The 23,205-nt window shown below is 37.5% G+C and overlaps 2 protein-coding genes across 2 annotated transcripts; both read right to left on the bottom strand.

Moving 5' to 3' along the window:
* Nucleotides 1-1,006: 1,006 nt before the first annotated feature.
* LOC131656533 (uncharacterized) lies at nt 1,007-2,020 on the bottom strand. The gene is made up of 2 exons (XM_058926237.1): nt 1,637-2,020; nt 1,007-1,432 (listed from the first exon to the last, which is right to left on the bottom strand). Exons 1-2 carry the CDS (start codon nt 2,018-2,020, stop codon nt 1,007-1,009), a joined length of 810 nt encoding a protein of 269 aa, XP_058782220.1.
* Nucleotides 2,021-14,404: 12,384 nt separating this feature from the next.
* On the bottom strand, nt 14,405-15,374 carry LOC131656520 (uncharacterized). The gene is made up of 2 exons (XM_058926223.1): nt 14,978-15,374; nt 14,405-14,838 (listed from the first exon to the last, which is right to left on the bottom strand). Exons 1-2 carry the CDS (start codon nt 15,372-15,374, stop codon nt 14,405-14,407), a joined length of 831 nt encoding a protein of 276 aa, XP_058782206.1.
* Nucleotides 15,375-23,205: the final 7,831 nt, after the last annotated feature.

Below are 23,205 nucleotides of genomic sequence, written 5' to 3'. Positions count from 1 at the left end.
CTAACTAATTATCTTGGTTATTATATATATATATATCATCCAAAATACTCTATAATTCCCCAACACATCAACATCATCAAATAAATCATCAAAACATCATATCACATCTCATATTCTTCAAGTCATCACAATTTCCCATAACATCACACGAATCATCAAAACATCATATAACTCAAACACTTCCCCAAAAATCACTAAAACATCATCTATATAAAATGCTTCAAAATAACTCACATAAACATCACATAACCATCATATTCATCAAAACATCATGAGTCGTCATAAGGACTCACATAAAAACACCAAAACATTGTATATATCGAATACTTCGCAATGACTCTTATATTCATGCTAAATTAATTAAATAAACAACTAATTTAGAATTTGGGGTTTTACAACTCGGCAAGATTTGTGTCTATTCATGTATGTGACACTCTATGTGGTTGTATTTATAAATAAATTATGTGACATTTCATGTGCGGGGTTTAGGGTGTTACACCTCTAATTCAGGTATTGACATTCATATGATTCCTTCCTTGCTATGAAGTGTCGTGTCTATCTCTTAGGAGAAACCAAGGATGTTAAGACATCTGCTTTGACATCTTTGCAGACCATCCTAACATTATGTTTTACCAAAATTGTTGCCAACACATAACCAACAAACTCCCCCTTTGGTAAATTTTGGCTAAAACATCATTAGATCACATACTTAGGATCAGACAACAAACAGAGCAGCACAACAGCAATAGAGAAGCATTATAATATTTTGGAACATCACTTGCTCCCCCTCAACACACTATTACTCCCCCTCAACTCACCAATTATTAGCAGACTATTAACTAGCTAGTAAAAAACCAGGCTACTAAGTACTCCCCCTTTTTAGCCAGAATATGCCAGAATTAAGAGAAGAAAATATTCAAGGAGATTGAAGAGTACAACAACAAAAATGCAAGCACACGCAGGTGCCAAAAACAACAAAGAAAAAAACACAGTTATAAGCCAGGTTCTAGCTGTCTTCAGGAACAGCAGACTCAGTAGCTTCAGAACTGTCTTCCTTATCATCCGACTTTCCTCCTTCATAGTCCACTTCCTCATCCGCACTATCATCCTTTTTCAGATCCTTGATCATCTTTTCAAACTTATCCTTCCTTGCAGAGCTAACCCTGATAACCCCATCAAGTTCTTTGTAGACCTCCACAAGCTCAGAAATCATCTCAGCCTTGGTTGAGGTCTTGTTCTCAGTAGATGCAGATGTCATGGAAATGTCAGGGACATGTTTACTTGTAAACAATTTAAAATGAAGGGATAGTGTAGACTCCCTTTTGGGCATTGCATCAGTATCGCAAAGAATCCCAGGATGTTGGCTTAGGATAATACCAAATATGAGAGTAGGAAAGGCAATTGACATCTTTATTGCGCATGAGCCAGCATGCTTCACAATTTGATAAAAAATGTAGGCACCGTAATCGAAGGCCTTCTTGCTTCCAACTACATAAATAAATTTTCCCAAAATCATAGAGATAACTGAAGAGTTGTTGGTAGGGACCCAATTTGCAGTACCAATTCTATGCTGGATGGCATATTTGACACTCAATTTGCTAGCTGGTAGTTTGTCCTTCACAGGCTAGGTACTCACCTGATTAGAAGTTATAACTTTGTGAACCTGGTTATCTGTTACTTCCAGTTCACCTTGTTCATCTTCTATTGTGTTCATATATCTGTTGATAACAGCCGATGAGAATTCAACACATCTCCCTCTAACATACACTTTCCTAAAGTCTTTACTTCTGGGGTCAGCATAATCCACAAGGAAATTAACAACAAACTCCTTTATAAGTCCCTCATAACATTTTCCAAACCGAGATACAGTATTTATCAAGCCACCATGAGTGATAAAATCCATAATCTCAGAACATTCAAGAGCCTCTTTTCCCAAATCTCTCTCAAGAGCAATTCTCCTCTGGTAGACATACTTCCATTGGTCAACACTGTCCCTAGAGTGGAAAGAAATATTGTTCATAGGGGCGTCGGGTACGTGGACTAAGAGGTTCTTCATCTCAGATTTTTTCTTAATCAAGATATCTTAGACATCATCTTCAGTATCACTTTCTGAATTAGCAGTATCCCTGACCTTCCTCTTGTTGGAGTTAGGAATCTCTTTACTCCAAGGCTTTGAGGGACCATACCTAGTCTTTATTCTGGTGGGGGTGGAGGTAGCCACAGCCTTACCTTTCCTCGACCTGAGTTTCTTAGAAAGACCAGGCATCACAGTAGTGATGAGATCATTGTCAGATATCTCATCAAGATTCACCACATTCTCAGTAACAGGATTTTGAGGTTTCCGTGACTCAGAAGTATGACAAGTGACAGAAGATTTCTTTCTGGCAGAGGACTTTTTTATCCCTTGTTCATCCCTGATTCTAACTTCCTCTAGAACTACGGTAGCCAATTTCATAAGCTTCCCTCACCCCCCCAACGTTATCCACGCCAGACAAGGTAGTAGTATCATGAGGGTTAGTGCTCGTGTTTGTCTCAGCAGGCAATGGAAAGGTCTCATCCATAGTTATACCTAAAGTTTGAGCAACAATCTTTCTAATGTGTCTATCAGTAGCCACAATATTTTTCTCTGAGACATTAGGGCAAGATGATTCAACATTAGGTTTAGAAACGTTACCTCTAAGGAGAACGGAGGTTGCTTGCTGTCATACCCCAAAATTTGCCCTCATATAATTACAAATGGCATTTTCGTTTTTTATTTATTTAGCAATTTAAAAAAATATATTTTTTCATTTAATTTTCAAATTTATGCATTTTATAGCCCCAAAAAAAAAGTTTTAATTTTAATTTGTTATTTCATGCATTTTTGTGTTTTAGTGGTCAAGTAAAACAATTTTAGGAAGGTTATAAAGTGATTGATAAAATACAGTAAGAAATCAAAATCAAATTATATTTGGTTTAATTTTTGATTGTATTTAATTAACTACTTTATTAGTTGACCTAGTTTTGTCAATATAAATAGCTAACATTTTCACCATATGGGAGAGGCCTCTGACTTTCACGTATAAAACCACACGTTTACACTCTACCACTAGTCCTAACCTATTTACGTACACAATTTTCTCCCAATTTCACATGTACCTATTCAACCATTGTTCATATATTTTTTCCACTCTGATCTAACCACTATAGCAACACCAAAACCTTTAAAAAGGCAGTACCAGTCCCTGCATAATTTTCTCACATAAATTCTTTCAACTTTTTCATTGTAAACAAACAACAATACTTACCCTCCATAACTATTGAAAATTCTGGTATGACAGACTCGGATGTCATTCACGATGTCAACACATCTGATCTGTTATTAATGTAGCATAGGCAGAATAGAGAGATCCCCCAATTTTTAATTACTCCTAAACAGGAGTCAATGAGACCTGGGATCACATATGTTCAGTCAACATAACCAAATTATAAAGATTATATGGTTATGTAAAGGAAAAGCTAACACTTCTGAACCTGATGCTATTAACAATGTTATAACATCCACGACTAAACAAACAACACAATGCATAAGATAAATAACATAGTTAATTGTTAACCCAGTTCGGTCTAACTACCTACTCTGGGGGCTACCAAGCCAGGGATGAAGTTCACTATTAGCAGTATCAATTCAGAGCTAAAATCCCAGTTTACAACTCCTCACTTAATCACTACCCAATGACCCTTCTACCTAGGTTCTCCCTAAATATGGAATATCTCAATTACACTCCTAATCATAGCAATGATGTCTACCAGTCAACAACTCAGCCACTGCATCGACAACTTAATTACCAACATTCTGAATAAACAAACATAACCTGAAGTTGCTTAACAGCTTCCTCCAAGGACACAAAATCTCTTACCTACAGGCTTCGAGATTCACACTAAACTTCTCTTGCTTAACATCTTCGAGAATCACATATTAGTGACCATCCCACAAACCGGGTGGTTCACCTACACGGCTAACCTTAAAAACTACATCTTGCCAATTCTCGGCTAGCTCACCAAACTAGGTTACAAAGGTTTCTATTTATAACCTGATCCCAGTTGGACTTGGGCTTAGAAATCGCAGCACTCCTTGCTGTTACAAATATGCAAAAATCTTCTGCTACAATCAAGGTCTTTTAATCACAAGTTTCCAAATTTATCTCCTAAATTAGAAACTTTTGAATCTTCAATCTTCTGATATGATTATTCAAATATTCTTTAGACCTTTATAATTGCGCCACATAGGATTACAAAATATTCCAAGAATATTCTGTATCTGTTGAGTACAAACCGAATCTTCCTTCCAGTTCTGCAGGCGCGATGTCATGAGTTGATGTCATGACATTCCATATAACATCTTGCTTGTACATATTTTGCTCTTTTTATAATTGCAAGACTTGTACATATAAATACCTTTTGCTGCTATTATTTGTTTTAGCCAAACATTAATGCCAATCAGACAATAATACATAGCAGAGCATCAACAATCTCCCCCTTTGACTTATTTTGGCTAAAACTATGCATTTATAAAAATTAGCAACAACTTCAACTTTCGAGACTACAAAGAAGAACGGTCTTTTACATTCTCAGAATTGGGTCTTCTGTTCTTCAATGCTAAACCTCATCGTAACATCTTCAATCCGCTCTGTCTGCAAATGATCCTTTGTTTCTTTTGACAGTAGCAGAAACAATGTTCACAACGAAGTCTTCTCTCCCTTTTTAGCCATAATATGACAAAGATTGAACCGATGCCATAAGATGCAGTGGAAAAACCTGTAGCCCCTCCTGCACATGAGGAAGAAGATACGGAAACCAGTTCTTGCCACTGTAGTTCTTCAAGAACCAGCCCTTGTAACTCAGAACACAAATCACAACGAAAAGGATTCCTATACTGAAGGTTGTATATGATGGAACGCCTTTGTTGTTATTGCAGAAAAACCATGGTAGAGACCATCAACATCCCTAGCCCGTGTTTTTCTTTTTCTGAAGTGGTTTTGGTAAAGCAACCCATCACAATACCAAACCCATACACGACTCATAAGAACACACACGAACGAAATCTTGAGAGAGTTTGATTTCTATAATCCATGGAGATGCTATTATATAGCCATTGAAGATTATAGGAAATAACGATGGTCTTTGGTCTTGTTCAACGGTCAAACGGTTAATTAGGAAACAGTTCCAAACGCAATTACTCTTTCCAAAGCAGTTTTTGACTGTTTTTCTGACAGGAGTTATCTTGAAATACTAGTGCATGCATAGTCATTGATTGTACTTTACACCGACCACTTATGTGTAGATAAACTTCAAGTCAGATTTCCTTGTTTGACTTAGAAGATTCAATGTCTTTAAACATGTCATGACATCCTGTCATACATTGTCACTTTTCTTCCTTTTAAGCACATAGCTCAAGATTCTTTAAAAGATTAAGACAGAGCATCTTTTGGACCAAGTAAAAGACTCCCCACTTACTCACTAGTCATAGACATAAACTTCTGTCGTTCTGAACACCTTGAGACTGTTAGACATACAACTACCTCATTAGTATGGAGAAGAAATCGTGGTTTCCATTTGCACATGGTTAGATTTAACCATTGATAAATAACTGACAAAAATGTCACATTTTCTTCATGATGTTAAAGTATTTTTAACCAAGAAATTTTTCTTGACAACAGAAGTTACTCCCCCTATCTGAGATAGTCTGAGCTTCTTCAAGGAATAAGCTTGAAATGATGAATGGAAAATATAAGACTCATCTTCATATCTTCAAGAGCCGCACCCTCTGTTCAACTATCCTGCTGAACACACTCACTATAGCAAATTTGCTCCTTTACATAAAATACTTACACCAGAAGTAAGATGTCAAAACATTGTGTCTGACATTTGTACTACCAGTATTCTCCACAAGGTTCATCTCTTTCTTCAACAGACCCTTTTCTACTAACTTATCTCCTCCAAAAATGATCAACTGATGACCTCTTGATATTAGAAGCACACACAGAGAGGTTGCCACAATCTCAACATACAGAACTGCCACTTCTTGAATTTTGTTGAGCATAACCTTACCATGTTTGAATCAGATCATGGTCTGCTTAAGAAAATTCGAAATCCTTCTTGATTTGGTGTTTTTCAATCTCACACATTGATTAACATGCTCTTTGAACAGAAAGGATTCTCCTTTATCCTTAGCTGTGTTGATCAGATCATAGAACTTTTGTCTTCATAGTCATCTTCACTAAGTGAAGTCTTCATCATGAAAGTAGTTATGTATTGCCAAAACAAATTACTTACATCCATATCAGAACTTGCTCATTCTAATCCACATTATGCCTGAACTGCCACTTTAGACAATAATGTAGCATTTTCAAAATTCTAATGCATATTCCTAGTCCTTCTTCCAAGATTAATGAACTTTGTGATGTTGACATCACTTTAAGACATAAGTTTGTCTGAACTTAAACAAACTCTGATTATCCATAGAGATAACACTTCTCTATAGAGGACTTGGAACACAAGAAACAATTTTTGTTCACGACACAAAACAAGACTCTTATTCTTTACCAAGCAACTGTAAAGAATGACCTCGGACTTAACAATGTCTGAACACTACCCTTAAATCCTATGATTATCACAACCTGATAACCATAACCTAGACTCTAGAAATTTGTCATATTCGAAAGAAGAACATGAGGGACTCAAACAAGACTCAAACAAAATGAAATGACTCTATAAGCCTGAGCAATTTAAATAACACACCTGGACTTTAACTGAAGTCTCAACCAAGAGATGTTCTTTGAGAACAAACTGCACCAGGTGGACTTGTGCATAGGTTGGATTATGCACTAGATCAGAACAAGGGATACACACCATCAATCCATGTCTTCAGATGATAATGCAAAGAATATTCTTTGCTGGTCTTTGAGAACAAACATGATTTGAGTTATGTTCTGATGTTTTATGTGACATTGTTCTTCTGGCTTCAAGATTTAGTCTTAGAAAGACTTTACATTTGGATAGAAGCAGAATAAGATTGTCTTTGTTGATCTTCATACTCTTTTACCCCCCCCCCTAAGATATACAACTTTAAGACATCTTTGATGTTCGTCCTTGAAGTTCCCTTTATTTGGAATTTTCCACAGTTGCCAAGTTTAGAAACCTCAGTTTACTTGCTACACAAGATTCAGATTGCCACACTCTGCAACTTGAAGTAGAAGAAACTATAAATGTATAACCATAAATTAATCTTCATCATACACGTCTGAGTTATTTCATACAGATATTGCAAATATCCAGCTCCCATCAAGATATTTAACAGAATCAGTATGATATACCAGATACTCTTGCCTTCTTCCTTAATGTGTGAAGATAATTGAGAACACGTAGCTAGAAGAACTTTTTCTCAGTCCAACATCCAGGTTCTAAATGCAATAAGTACTAAGTCTCCCTTCAAAGTACTTATCAGTTTTTGAGTTAGAATTTGCTACTCACACTAGGTCATTCTGACTGATTACCTCTTCACATTTGTACTTTCTTTTCTTGGAAAATATAGTACAAAGAAACTGAAGATCTTGAGATGATGTTGTGACATCAGATATGACATCATCCTTCATGGTTCTTGGTTAACATCTTTAATGTAAAATTGACAACACTCGGGGTGAGAACAGAATAATTTAATCATCAGCAATATCCAGACATATCAAGAAGTATAATAGCCAGCATCTCAATAAGCTTTTCTTCAGACTTTCATTCTGATTTTGAGATAATGGATGCCATACTCTGTACCTATAGAGGAGATTCCCTCATTTAGGTTTTTGGAACAGACTTAGTTATAGCATGACACTGAATTAGTCAGATTCATCTAACTTCCTTGATTCCAAACAACACTACCCTTTCTCGATAACAACTAGGGCAGTACACATTCTTGACCATATTTCACTGTGGTTGAAACACAGTGTTCAGCTCCAACAACTGCTCTATGGTTATGAATTAAAATAAACATATCTAGTTTCATTGATCAGAAGAAAATGCCAGATATAAGCTCTTCTTGAGTAAATCATAAAGGATCAGAAAGGAATACCTTCATGAGTTTTCTTGTGGCACTAAGCACATGTTAATCGTGTCTTGATTAACTTATAGCCAGATGTCTCCTCTTCCAGACCAGGAGTAGGTTCTAAACCAACATTCTCACACTACATTAGTTTAGCACCAGAACGTCTGTTCTTCAGATGGTAACTGCATACCAGTACTAATGTCCCAACATCCGGTAGGACATCTGTTCCTCCTAGGAACTCTTCAGCCTTGAAGTTCTCAAGGTACACACTTGCAGATGATTATGAATATCATTGATCAGTTGACATTCATCAGCTCTAATAAACCATGTCATTATGAGTGGACTTGAGAGATTACTCAAGTATCTTTAACACTTTAATTATAGCTGTCAATATCTGCCATAAACTCTGTTGAATATAAATAACCCTAGGGTTTCACAGAGACTATGCAGCGGAAAATAGTCACACTTCAACAGAATTCACACAATTCTTACTTTACGTGTTATTTGTAAGCATGACAACTATAGATTGATTGCTACTCAACCTTGCACACCGTTTGCTTCTGCATCAAGCAACAGACTAGACCAAACCAAAATCCTGACTTAATGAACTTACATATACACAGAGACTACCTTAACAATATCTTCACTCCCGCATGAAGGTTTTGATGTGATTCTTATCTGTCCATAGATGCCGGTCAAATTAGTTTTGAAATTCAACTTCCTCACTCCCGCATGAAGCCTTTGGATTTAGCACTCCTTGTTCGAGCATCACCGCTCTTAGTCAGGTTGGTCTAATCTTCCACACATAGGTCCATCCTCCACTTCAAGGGACCATACAATATGAACATTCCTTTCTCAAAAAATCTTCTACCTTTACCACAACCAGAATTTATCCCTCATGGATCTCATCCAGAAACAGACAGGATGCCTGCTCTGATACCAATTGAAAATTTTGGTAACGAAAGACTCGGATGTCATTCACGATGTCAAGACATCTGATCTATTATTAATGTAGCAGAGGCAGAATAGAGAGATCCCCCTATTTTTAATTACTCCTAAACAAGAGTCAATGAGACCTGGGATCACATATGTTCAGTCAACATAACCAGATTATAAAGATTATATAGTTCTGTAAAGGAACAGCTAACACTTCTGAACCTAATGCTATTAACAATGTTATAACATCCATAACTAAACAATAAACACAATGCAGAAGATAAATAACACAGTTAATTGTTAACCCAGTTCGGTCTAACTACATACTTTGGGGGCTACCAAGCCAGGGATGAAGTTCACTATTAGCATTATCAATTCAGAGCTAAACTCCCAGTTTTCAACTCCTCACTTAATAACTACCCAATGACCCTTCTACCTAGGTTCTCCCTAAATATGGAATATCTCCATTCCACTCCCAATCATAGCAATGATGTCTAGCTGTCAACAACTCAGCCACTGCATCGGCGGCTTAATTACCAACATTCTAAATAAACAAACATAACCTAAAGTTGCTTAACAGCTTCATCCAAGGACACAACATCTCTTACCTACAGGCTTCGAGATTCACACTAAACATCTCTTGCTTAACAGCTTCGAGAATCACATATCAGTGACCATCCCACAAACCGGGTGGTTCACCTACACGGCTAACCCTAAAAACTACATCTTGCCAATTCTCGGCTAGCTCACCAAACTAGGTTACAAAGGTTTCTATTTATAACCTAGTCCCAGTTGGACTTGGGCTTACAAATCGCAGCACTCCTTGCTATTACAAATATGCAGAAATCTTCTGCTACAATTAAGGTCTTTTAATCATAAGTTTCCAAATTTATCTCCTAAATTAGAAACTGTTGAATCTTCAATCTTCTGATCTGATTCTTCAAATATTCTTTAGACCTTTAAAATTGCGCCACATAGGATTACACAATATTCCAAGAATATTCTGTATCTGTTGAGTAACACACTGAATCTTCCTTCAAGTTCTGCAGGCGCGATGTCATGACATTCCATATAACATCTTGCTTGTACATGTTTTGTTCTTTTTATAATTGCAAGACTTATACATATAAATACCTTTTGCTGCTATTATATGTTTTAGCCAAATATTAATGCCAATCAGACAATAATACAGAGCAAAGCATCAATAGCTATATTTACATTCCAATATTCCAGTAAAAAATATTTCTTTTTATAATACATTCAAATCAAAATCCTAACTAAAATTAAGCACATGAATTCAGTCACTCTTAGCACACGTAATCTCGTCTCTGTATCTCATTAATCATCAAGGATCTATTGCATTATTGCATTTTTGTTGTTATGCAGAAAAAAGAGAAGAAGAATCCACTCAACAACCTCCATTAACAGCTTCATCGATCCACCACCGGACTTCCGCCAACAACCACAGGATTTCAACACAGCACACGTATCACTGAGTCATACGCGGCAAAAGCAACCAACACCAACAACATCAATACTTCACGCGCCTTCAACATTCAGATCCACAGCACTTGCGAGCAGAAGGACGAAACCGAAATCATCACATCAACGCAACGGAAACGAACCGCAACACTCTTCATCATTACGGGTAACAATGTTGCAGATCCAATTTTAAACCATGTCCGAACTCACCTCTGACTCTTCACGTGGACCATTCGACCTCCACTGTTTCCGGACAGACACTAAACACGATGCAACAATACCTCCGAGCCGCCGTCGATTCAGAAGCTTCGATCATCGATCAACTCAAAATTCGGCAACAAACCTGCACAAAATCTTAGATTGCAACACAAAGCTTTCAAACTCATAATGGATCACAATAATTTCTGACTTGAAATCAACGGAATCAGCGCTATCGGTTTTGGCACGCATCATCGCGAAATCGTCGTTGTCGAGCTTCACCAGATTCGGACGTGAACACCATCATCTCTTCAGGTAACTTTTCGATAATCCTTTTACATTTAGTCATTGTACCCTGATTGCTCAGATTAATGATTGTTAGTTTTAGAATAACAAATAGCTGGAAGGGATGATTATTCATTCAGAAAATAGGGCTTATAAATAGCCTTACAACCAAAACAGAATCTACTGCTAACAAACTTGAAACATGGTAATAGTCAGAAAAGAAACAAACCCTATTCTTCCTAAAGAATAGGTCTTTCCTAAAAACTAGGAATTGCTAAACAAACAAAAGTGCAGCTAATATTTTAATATTAATAAACTTCCTAACAATCCCTCCCTTAAGCTAATTCATCTGGACTTAGCTTACTTCAGTAATATCCGTAACTCCAAGCATCCCACGAAGCTTTTCAAATTGTTCCAATTTCAATGGCTTCGTCATAATGTCCGCTGTTTGATTCTCAGAGGCACAATAGCTCAGCTTGATAACTCCATTGTTTACTAAGTCCCTAAGAAAGTGGAATTTCACATCAATATGTTTACTTTTTCCGTGAAACACCGGATTTTTGGATAGTTGTATAGTAGAACTATTGTCGCACATGATCATAGTTGCTGTTATTTCTCAACTTCAATCTTTTCCAACACTCTTCTAAGCCAAACACATTGACACGCACATAAAGCTGCTGCTATGTATTCCGCCTCCGTGGTGGAAAGAGCGACAACCGGCTATTTCTTTGAGGCCCAAGAAATAGCTCCCACTCCCAATTTAAACACAAATCCGGAAGTGCTTCTTCGATCGTCTAAGTCACCGGCATAATCACTATCAATGAAGGCCACCAGTTTTAGATTGTATTCTTGCTTCCTGTAAAAGATACCCAGATTAATTGTACCTTTTAGGTACCTTAAAATCCTCTTTGCTGCCAGCCAATGTGCCATAGTAGGTCTAGCCATGAACCTGCTTATTAAACTAACACCAAACATCATGTCAGGTCTAGTTACAGTCAAATACATAAGGCTTCCAACCACTTGCTTATACAGAGTTTCATCAACGGTAACACCTCCCTCGTCTTTGCGTAATTTTGTACCAGGTACAATGGGATTTTTCACAGCATTACTGTCTTCCATACCAAATCTAGCTAAAACCTCCTTTGCATATCTTCTTTGACAAATGAATATTCCACCTGCACACTGCTTCACTTCTACTCCAAGAAAATGCTTCATTTTCCCCAAATCAGACATATCAAACTCCGACATCATTGAATTTTTAAACTCATCACACATGCTTCTATCATTCCCGGTAAAAATTAAATCATCAATATAAAGGCTTACAATCAAGAGTTTACCTCCTTTTGATTTTGTAAATAGAGTATGCTCGCTAGAACATCTTTCAAATTCTTCTCGTATGAAATAAGCTTCGATTCTGCTGTACCAAGCTCGCGGTGCTTGCTTGAGCCCATATAATGCCTTTTTTAGTTTGTAGACTTTCTCTTCTTCTCCTTTCTTTACAAACCCCTCGGGTTGCTCAACATAGACTTCTTCTTTCAGCTCACCATGAAGAAAAGCGCTTTTTACATCAAGTTGAAAGACCTCCCAACTAAATTGTGCAGCTATTGCAAGAATTACACGGATAGTGTCGAGCCTTGCCACCGGAGCAAATACCTCAGTATAATCAATACCATGGCGTTGTGCATACCCTTTTGCTACGAGCCTCGCTTTGAACTTCTCCACAGTACCATCTCCATTCAACTTTGTTTTAAATACCCACTTTACTCCAATAGGTTTGATGTCTTTAGGAATCACAGTAAGTTCCCAAGCTTGGTTCCTCTCAATGGATTCAATTTCCGATGACATTGCTTCCCTCCAGTTCTTGCATTTTACTGCTTCTTCAAACGTTGTAGGGTCATTGTCAGTTACCATCATCATTGCATTCAGATTTTCATCATCAGAAAGACCTTCCCCTGTTTCATAATCTGCCATCCATATCGGTTCTCTTCTTACTCGCATGTCCTTCCCTTCAACTAATTCGTTATAATCAGAACTATTTTGAGGTGAAATTGTCAGACTACTTGATTTGTTGGAGCTGCTGTTAGAGATGCTGGAATTGCTGAAATTTCCAGGATTGCCACTCAAGTTATTTTGGCTTGTTTCACCGAGTTCTTCATTTTGATCCGCCACAGTATCTCCTTAATCTCCACACTCTAGTATATCTTGCTTTATTTCTTCAACAGATCTGCCCCAATCCCAACCTTTTTCTTCTTCAAAAACAACATCCTTGCTAACAATAATTTTCTTTGAGATTGGATCATAAAGCCTCCATGCTTTTGATTCATCGCTCACTCCTAGAAGAACACATCTTCTACTTTTGTCATCTAATTTGCCCCTATTTTGATATGGTATATGAACATGTGCCACACATCCGAAAATTCGGAAGTAATCTACCACTGGTTTTTCAATGCTCCATGCCTCTTCTGGGGTCTTATCTTCAACCGCTGTTGTCGGGCATCGATTCTGAATATGAACGCACCACTTTGCAGCCTCAGACCAGAAAGTTTTGGGAACTTTTCTTTCATTTAGCATGGATCGGACAACATTCATAATTGTCCGATTTTTTCTCTCGGCAACTCCGTTCTGCTGTGGTGTATAGGCTGCTGTCAATTGCCTACTAATGCCCTGTGATTTACAGAATTCTACAAACTCATTTGAGGTGAACTCGCCACCCCTGTCAGTCCTCAAACAAGTTATGAATGCACCTATCTCTTTCTCAACATTAGCTTTAAAATGTTTGAAAGTAATAAAAGCTTCTGATTTTTCATGTAAGAAATAAATCCAAGTTTTACGAGAATAATCATCGATAAAACTTAGAATGTACCTCTTGCCACTGTGGGATGCTGGCTTGATAGGGCCGCAGATATCTGAATGTACTAGCTGGAGTTGTTTTGATGCCTTCCACAGACTCCTCCTTGGCATTGTATCTCTGTGTTGTTTTCCAGTTAGGCAGGTTGTACATAACTGATTAGGAGATTTGAGAACAGGTAATCTAATCACCATCTTTTTGAAGGCCAATGTTCTTAATCCCTTGTGATTCAGGTGCCCAAATTGACTGTGCCACATGCACGCCTCTTTCTCCGATACATCTTCAGTTTGCAAACACATGGAACTTCTCTGTGGCATATAAGCTAACACAAAAAACATTCTGTTTCCACTCATATTAGTTTGCATAATCAGTCCCCTCTTAGAATGATACACTTTACAAGTTCCATCCCGGATTAAAATGGTTAATCCTTTCTCTTGAAGGTGCCCTATACTTAATAGGTTGTTTTTAAGCTCAGGAATATAATAGACATCAGATATTACCTGGATTATGCCATTTATTTGCACCTTTATACTCCCTTTTGCTACTACCGCCATTCTCGTATCATTTCCAAGCTTCACTGTTCAATTGAAATTTTCTTCCAATTCAAAAAACCACTCTTTGTTTCCCGTCATGTGGTTGCTGCAGCCTGAATCCAGGAACCATATCTCTTCTTTCTTTTCTTGATGAATATCTGCATATGCCATCAACAAAAGTTCCTCTTCTTCTAATTCAGCATAGTTGGCTTTCTTTTCCCAGTCAAGACATTCATATTGGAAATGTCCTAATTTGTGGCATTTGAAACATTCAATGACTGCTTTGTTCATGGGTTGTCTCCCTCTACCTCTGCCACATCCTCCTCTGAACATGCCTCGACCTCTACCCCTGTTTGATCGATCATCATGAGCCACTTTTAACACATGTTCCTCCTCTTGGTATCCTTGCATTCTTTGTTTATGAACTAGTAAACTTCCATGTAATTCATCAATACTCAGAGTACTTAGATAATTTGATTCCTCTATTGAACACACAACATAGTTAAATTTGATAGTTAAAGATCTAAGTATCTTACTGACCACCATACTCTGCTCCATTGTCTCACCGTTTGACTTCATTTTGTTCACTAAGGTCAAGGTTCGCCCCAAGAAAGTGTCTACTTTCTCTCCTTCTTTCATGGCCAGCAACTCGAACTCCCTTCTTAATGCCTGCAGTTGTGCCCTTTTCACCTTTGTATACCCTTGATATTTTTCGCTTCATTGAGTCCCAAATTGCTTTTGAGGTTCCCTTGTCAAGAATTGTTTCAATAACTTCTTTGTCAATGGCCTGAAACAGAAAATTCTTGACCTTCAGATCTTTGAGTTTGGCTTCTTCCACCGTCTTTCTCTGCGCCTCGCTCGCCGAAGCTGACCCAATTGCTGCTGCAAGGATTCCTTCATCAACCAGATTCAACATTTCCTTACTCCTTAGAAAGTTCTCCATCATCATTGACCAATAATCATAATGGCCATCGAACTTGGGAATGGACGGCTGCACAAACTTTTCTGAAGTTGTCATTCTGCTCACACACTTTTAATTTGGCCCCTTGCACAGCTCTTGATACCAAATGTTAGTTTTAGAATAACAAATAGCTGGAAGGGATGATTATTCATTCAGAAAATAGGGCTTATAAATAGCCTTACAACCAAAACAGAATCTACTGCTAACAAACTTGAAACGTGGTAATAGTCAGAAAAGAAACAAACCCTATTCTTCCTAAAGAATAGGTCTTTCCTAAAAACTAGGAATTGCTAAACAAACAAAAGTGCAGCTAATATTTTAATATTAATAAACTTCCTAACAATGATTTAGTTTGCACTAGTATTTGAGGATTTAGTTGTTCTTTTTTCTGAGCTTGTGAGCATGTTTGAGAGGTTGAGTATATATTGAGAGAATATATTGGATTAGAGAAGGTAAGATAGTGGCTGAGAGATGAACAGAAGTTTGAAAAAGAAAGGGAATTTCCATCGTTGAAACAGAGAAGGAGAGTTGACTGTGAGGGAGGCGGGTTATACTATAAACTTTTTAGGTTTTTTTTTTCTAATTCACTTTCATGTTTTGGGCCAATTAACCTTAAGCCGATCCGAGCTTCTTCCTGCACCCTTTTATTGTAGAATACACCCTCTCATGTGCCTTAATTGTTTTAGATTTTATTCTGGGCCTTCTCCTCTATTCTGGGCCAGCGCCTCTTTAACAAATTGCACCCCATTTATGTTTTTATCAAGCTCAGGTTTATTTGTTTCCTTTAATGGTTTTAATTTCTCTTTAAGTTTTGTTTATTGTTTCAATTCATGAAAATACAAAAACATGTTAGAATATAGTACAACTTTCTTCTTTTATATTAAAAACTCCAAAAAATATTTTAGTTAATTTTAATTACTTTTAGAATTTAATACGTTTGTTTAGTTTAGATCTCTTTGTCAATTTTTGCCATGATTGATCAATTATTCGTTCTATCTCTTATTATCATTTTGTATATCTATGACTAACATTTTCCTATTTTACGAGGTACCATCTCGAGCATTGGACCATTTTGCGAACCTTTTATTTTTTTTGCATATATTGTCTTTTATTTCTGCATTTTTTAACTGTACGTGGGTTGTAATAGTTTTAACTAGGTTTTATTTTTTGCACCTCATATTATGTATCTCTCCCAAAGCCATGTAATAGTCTAGGGCCTTTATTTTTCCGCTTTACTTTCCGCACCTATAAACTGCTATATACTGCTTAGATGTATGTTAGGATTGTATGGCGAGATAACTTAATTAATCGCTAGCTAACCTAACTCAAGATTAAATACTCGAATCTAACACACTTCTCACACACTCACCTCTAGGGTACGCCCCTCTTGGTTGCCTTACGAATTAAGTGGTCGTGTCCCTCGAATATAGAGGTACCATTAGCAAAAGTACCTACGATTAAAATCATCACAAAGATCATAAGTCCCTCGATGACCCTCGATGTTGCCTACGAATATATGATCTCGTCCCCCGATTGTTGCCTACGGAAAGTGATGATCGTCCCTTCGAATTTGCTAAAGGTACCTCTACAATGCTGCCTTCAATGATCCTACGACGACCCTTTGATTGTCCCGTACATCCAATCAATGGGACTACCTACCCCAAATGGTAAGGATAGCCCTATCTCTCTTAGGAGAGAAAAAAGCACAGAAAAAGACCAAACTTAGGGTAGTGTTCCTAATTTGCTTGCTCAATTAAGAAAAAGTTTTCACACCTCTCTTTTCAAAGACTAGGGCTACGCTTTTAAGCTAAAGTCCTTAAACCTTTTTTAATCAAACAAACATGAGCTAAGCAAATTAAGAGCCCGTAGATAACTATGGATGAAAAGGATGCTAACACCTTCCCTTTTCATAATTTACCCCCCGAGCCCGTTTTTCTTAAAAGGTCTTTTTATGTTCTTTTGACCCTTCCAAGATATTGGATAAAATAAAAGTCGATGGCGACTCTTGCTCACCGCAACATTTTTCTTGCGAAAATAATAAAGTCAGCTCTCCCATCGTGTTACACTTGCGATGACCTTGCATAAGGCAATTTTTCCCTTTGGAACTCCATTGTTCAGCACAGAACAATGGACAATGGGACAACATCGAGAACCTCATCGCGAGAAGGTGACACTGAGTGGATATTAGACTTAGATACATCCTCTTTAGCAACTGGATGTTTAGCAGAAGACGAACCACAATGTTGAGACATCCTTGCAAATTTGTGCACTAGAAATTGTTGACGAAGAGATCCTCTTTGGGTTACGAAGATGAGAAAGTTGTTGGAGAGAGAGAGAGAGAGAGAAATAGATTGGCGCGAGGGAAGATAATCGACAATGATTTGTGTAGATTGATTTTAATGAGTAGTTGTTAAATTTTTTGGCCCTAAAATAGCATTTGTGTTATACCAAAATAAATGATATAAGAAAACTTTGATGATATTCCCGCATGCTTTTAATTGCAATAAACCCTTGTATATGTCACCTTCTAGTTTTCTTCTCAGGACTTTGAAGTCTTCAATTATAATACTGACACCTTTATCCCGAGATTGGAATACATGATCTCTAATATGTGTAGTTTATGGACCATGGTGATAGAGTAGACCATCATAGTTTGACTTCAGTTTCTTGACATAATGTTGAGGCATCTTATCCGACATTTCACTAGACACAACATAATTAACACATACTTGAGTGCCCATAAGTTCACTTTCCTCTTTCTTCAGATAAGAGTTGCTTAGTCCTTGAGGGACCCATATGTAGCAGTCGTCTTTAGTCCTGACTCCTCTCATCACCACTTCACTCTTCTTATTGGATACAATACACTCAGTTTTAGAGAAATTTACTTTGTACCCCTGATCACATAATTGACTTATACTTATCAAATTGATTGTCAACCCTTTTACAAGTAGCACCTTATTCAGGTTTGGTCCTACGGAGTGCTTTAGCCCTCCAACTCCTTTGATTTTACCTTTGGTCCCATCACCAAAGGTTGCATAGCTAGTGGAATAAGGTATGACTTCCATCAACAGATTCCTGCTGTATGTCATATGCCTCGAATAGCCACTAACAAAGTACCAGACATCTTTGGCTAGACTTCTGATTGAGGTATGAGCCATAAGACTAGTAACTTTGTTCTTGGGGACCCAGTGCTTTATTTTCTTGCTATTTGATCCTGCCTTGTCAACCTTGAGAGGAGGAGTAGAATTAGAGAACCCATACAACCTAAAACAGAAAGGTCTTATATGCCTAAATCGACCACAGTGATGGAACCTCCAGTGCTGGAACTTTTTCTTGGTATGGATGACATTACTCTTGCTATGATGTTGAGACATCTGATTTGTCAATTTTGGCTTGGACTTGAGTTGATTGGAATCTCAAACAGGTCTCTTGTTTTCATTGAATCCTAATCCACTCATGTCTCCTATTAATCTTCCCATTTGTATGATCTCATCTAGCTAGTTGGTCCCATTATTCAGCATCCTGACAGACTTGTGAACCCTGTCAAGTTCAGACTTCAGAGAGACCACTTCTTCTTCCAACCTGGACATAGTTTTCATCTGATCTTCCCTTTCTGTTTTTATATTGTGTATGAGATATTTTTTTTCTCACTTGTTTGATATAATTTTCTAAATGATGCAGCCAATTCATCATAAGTTAGCTCATCATCACTTGAGGCTTCAGTGGTCACCCATCTTCTAGTCAAGGCTTTCACATGCTTGCTAGATTTTTCTTCACAGTCAATTTTAGACCCCTTCTTTTGTTTCCGGAGGTATGTAGGACATTCAATTTTAGAATGTCCAAGACCTTCACATTCATCGCACTGTATACCCTTTTCTTGTGAGGACTTACCTTCAGATTTCCTTCCTCCTGCATCATTCAAATTGAAGATGTCACATGAGTGGTCCTAGACATTTGATCTTGGATTTTTGCCCATCTAATTCATTACCATGTTGAAATGTATTCCAAACAAAACTATGGCATTGGATATTCCTTCATCTGATTCCAGATCACATTCTTTCATACCGACTTCAGTGTTGCCAGCGAAAGCTATGCTTTTGTTCTTTTTATCGATTCTATCATTTATGCTTAACTCAAATGTCTGAAGCGATCCTACTAAACCATCCAATCTCATACGATTAATGTCTTGAGCTTCTTCGATAGAAGTCACCTTCATGTCAAATCTCTTGGGAAGGGACTGAAGCATCTTTCTTACCATTTTTTCTTCTGGTATCTTTTCTCCTAATGTATCGGATGCATTAGCTATCTCAAGAACATTCATATGGAAGTCATGAATACTTTCATCATCTTTCATCCTTAGATTCTCAAAATGGGTGGTTAGCAGCTGAAGTCTTGACATCTTCACTTTATATGTGCCTTCATGAGCATTTTTGAGAATTTCCCATGCATCCTTACCTACTTCACATGTGTTTACCAACCTAAAGCTGTTTTTGTCAATTCCGTTGAAGATGACATTTAGGGCTTAAGAATTTCCAAGAGCTAGTTCATCCCTTCTTTGTTCCAGTCTTCTTCAGGTTTTAGGACAGTAATGGGTTGTTCGTTGTAACACCCCAATTCTACCCAGGCATATAGGTACAAATATCAGAGTATAAAAATTAAATTCATAAAAACAATTAGGGCGTTACACTTAAGCAACCACATAACCAAACATAACACACTCGCAAAAGATGCGTAACACAAATAATCAAAGAGGAAGGATACACATAAACACCTGAATGTATTCATACTTATATATATGCATCGGTAAACAAAATATCCACAACATTCTTCCAAAATACATCGCATGAGAAGGTGTCCAAAATACATAATACGAATGCATCTAAAGGATCAAATATACATCAAAAGGATCCTATAAGCATTATCTACAAAATAAGTGTTCGATCCCCCCCTAGGTGTTACGTATCACGAGCGGACGACACCAAAACGGACGACTACAAAGAGAGCACCTACACTTGCGGATCACCTGCACATTACCCACGAGTAGGTAACATTAAGGCAGAAGGGTGAGAATATAATTCATAATGAAAGCATGATCAATATAGTAATGCCCACAAAAATCATTAAGAATCATATAACAAGATAATCCAATAAGTCAACCACAGTCAATATATAAGTAATGCGGTACATGAATGATAACATAAATTATAAAGACTGACGGTGATGAATGAGACTCGACTATGCGTATGCATGTGGTACCAAATCCGGAGTAAAACTCCTCCTTGTCATTATGACAAATACACCTGCCAAGCATTATGCTGGGACTTTATTCCACTCAGGAAGCCCACAGACTGTCGTCATCGAGCATTTAGCTCCCACTGATGACCTCTTGCCACTCAGGCTAATATAGCGTTACCGAGCATTAAGCCCCTACTGGTAACCAATGCCCGCAGGCCATCTGTTAACAGCATTCCGCCATTAACGTATTGAAATGTTATGCTGTGCATACAAACGACTCGATTACATAACAACAACAACAATAATATAACTCGGTCACATATCCACATCACACCGGTTATATTAATCCACACGGATACATCATCAAAATTGCCACTCAGGCGTTCATATTCACACAGCACACATATATCGTCAAAACATACTTGATTAGCAAATATCATTTCACAAAATACATTTATGAAAAATCATTCAACCACCAACACACTCCTCTTTATCATAAAGCATACTCAAGGGTTCTCATAATACTTCAAACGGCGCGTAGAAACGACCTACGGTTCAAAAGATACAACAAAACAAAGTTTGGAAAACAAAATTTCGCACAGTCCGCTTGAGCTCCGCTCAGCGGACCCAGACAGGGAATCATCAAACAAAAATTACAGAACCTCCGCTCAGCGGACCTTCACAGAGATTTCTCTGCAAAAGGACCTCCGCTCAGCGGACCCCCTCCGCTCAGCGGACCTGCGTAAACCTAGAAAAATCAGTTCTGCTACAGACCTGCAAAACCCCATCCAATCCTCTCAAAACCTCAAATAAGCTTCCCTACACATCCTACACAACCCATACAAGCCATATATTCACTATATCAATCAATGATCCATGGCTCACTCACTAAATGTCAATAACCTAACAATTTCTTCATGAGCAAGAAAACATGGAGAAATGAAAAACAAACATGATCCATGGGAATATCTATCATCATAGTACACATACACACCACAAAATCAAGTTTATAACTTCAAAGCTCACAAAACACCCAATTTACCATTGTTGATCAAGCTTAGAAAAGAGCAAGAACAAGAACAAAACACACAAAACTATAAGAACCATATAATCAAGATAAACTAGATTCATCCCCCTTACCTTGGTTGGATTCTTGGCTCTAGCTTGGTTTGGATTCCTACACTTCTCTTCTTCTCTTTGTTTTTCTCTTCTTTCTCTTCTCTTCACAAACTCTCTTTCTTTCTTTCCCAAAATATCTCAAAATATCTCTTTTTCTCTCTATATCTCTTTCTATTTCTCTACTTCTCATTTTCACCCTCTTAACTCTCATTAATTCTAATTTTGGCCCAAATGTAACTAAACATTAATTCTAACCAATTAACACCCAAAACATAATAATTACACACATGGAAAGTAATAAGTAAAATATTAGCATAATTAATATTTACCGACTGACTCGACTCAAAAACGGTAAAATTTAGGAAAATGTAGCAAACATCACAATTAATCAAAAAAACACATTTACGGGCGTTACATTCGTCCGCCCTTATAACAACAGGATGCTTCTATCCTTTCAAGAATGCCTTCCAAGCCCGACTGTCTATCGACTTCAAGAAAGCCATCATAAGAGGTTTCCAGTGGTCATAATTGCTTCAGTCCAAAACAGGTGGTCTGTTCAAGAATCATCCTTCCTTGTCCATCGTACCAGAAAGTAACCTTCCTAGATCTCACCAAGATGTAGAGCAGGATGCCTACTCTAATACCAATCGAAATTTTGGTATCAGATATGTGATGTCGAATGAGATGTCACAACACAATATTTGTTGGTGAAACTAATAGACCAAACAGCAGCAGTAACGAAGCTAAAATTCCCCGTTTACAATTTCTCATTTAATCACTACCCTTCTTATGATTTTTACCTAAGACTCACCTAGGTACGAGGCCCTCCTCAAATCCCCCCCCCCCGTCACAAACCTGTGACAAATAAAACATACTATAAAAAATAGAAGACACTCTTCCAAGACACATAATCCTCAATGCTTAAAAGCTTATGAGAACGACACTACTCTCCTAGCTTAACAGCTTCGGAGATTAAACCAGCATTTAACACCTACAGGTTTGTGAATGCACACATATGGAACTTACAACACAGAGTCCTTACAAAAACCTCTCGACTATAATTAGGATTAGCTCGTCTTTTATATAACAACAGTAGCACATATATTAGCGAGAAGACATGGACTTGGGCCAATTACCAAATAGGGTTTTAGAACAACCCATAACACCTCCAAGAAATCACGTCATACTTACTCCAATATTGTTGGAGTAGCTAGAGAAAATTCATCATGAGATTACGCAAACAAAACACACAACTAGTTAAACAACTGAAAAGAAAAACCCTAAAATAGAAATTATTTCTCAATTCAGTTTCAGAAAACGAGGATGTTAAGACATCTTCTTTGACATCTTCGTAGACAATCCTAGCAATATGTTTTACCAAAATTGCTACCAACACAAAACCAACAATTAAGAAAAATGAAGAAAATTAAAAGAAGAAATAGAAGGAGGCAGAAAAGAAGCAAGAAAGCTGCAGACGTGGATGCTTATTACTCTTCAACTGAAGAGGAAGCGGAAAGTGGGAACTCTGGAGAAG

This window comes from Vicia villosa, linkage group LG1 (assembly GCF_029867415.1).
Source record: "Vicia villosa cultivar HV-30 ecotype Madison, WI linkage group LG1, Vvil1.0, whole genome shotgun sequence".
NCBI lineage: Eukaryota > Viridiplantae > Streptophyta > Magnoliopsida > Fabales > Fabaceae > Vicia > Vicia villosa.
Note: the sequence above shows the minus strand (reverse complement) of the source record. Positions and strands in the feature narration are given on the sequence as shown.

What these genes read in the sequence shown, in the direction of transcription:
- LOC131656533 (XM_058926237.1), bottom strand. Translation starts at nt 2,020, where the DNA reads ATGAACAATATTTCTTTCCACTCTAGGGACAGTGTTGACCAATGGAAG. An exon ending in AAGTTATAACTTCTAATCAG is followed by an intron (nt 1,433 to 1,636) that starts GTGAGTACCTAG and finishes CAAATTGTGAAG; the next exon opens with CATGCTGGCTCATGCGCAAT.
- LOC131656520 (XM_058926223.1), bottom strand. Translation starts at nt 15,374, where the DNA reads ATGACAACTTCAGAAAAGTTTGTGCAGCCGTCCATTCCCAAGTTCGAT. An exon ending in CCATGAAAGAAGGAGAGAAA is followed by an intron (nt 14,839 to 14,977) that starts GTAGACACTTTC and finishes TGTGTTCAATAG; the next exon opens with AGGAATCAAATTATCTAAGT.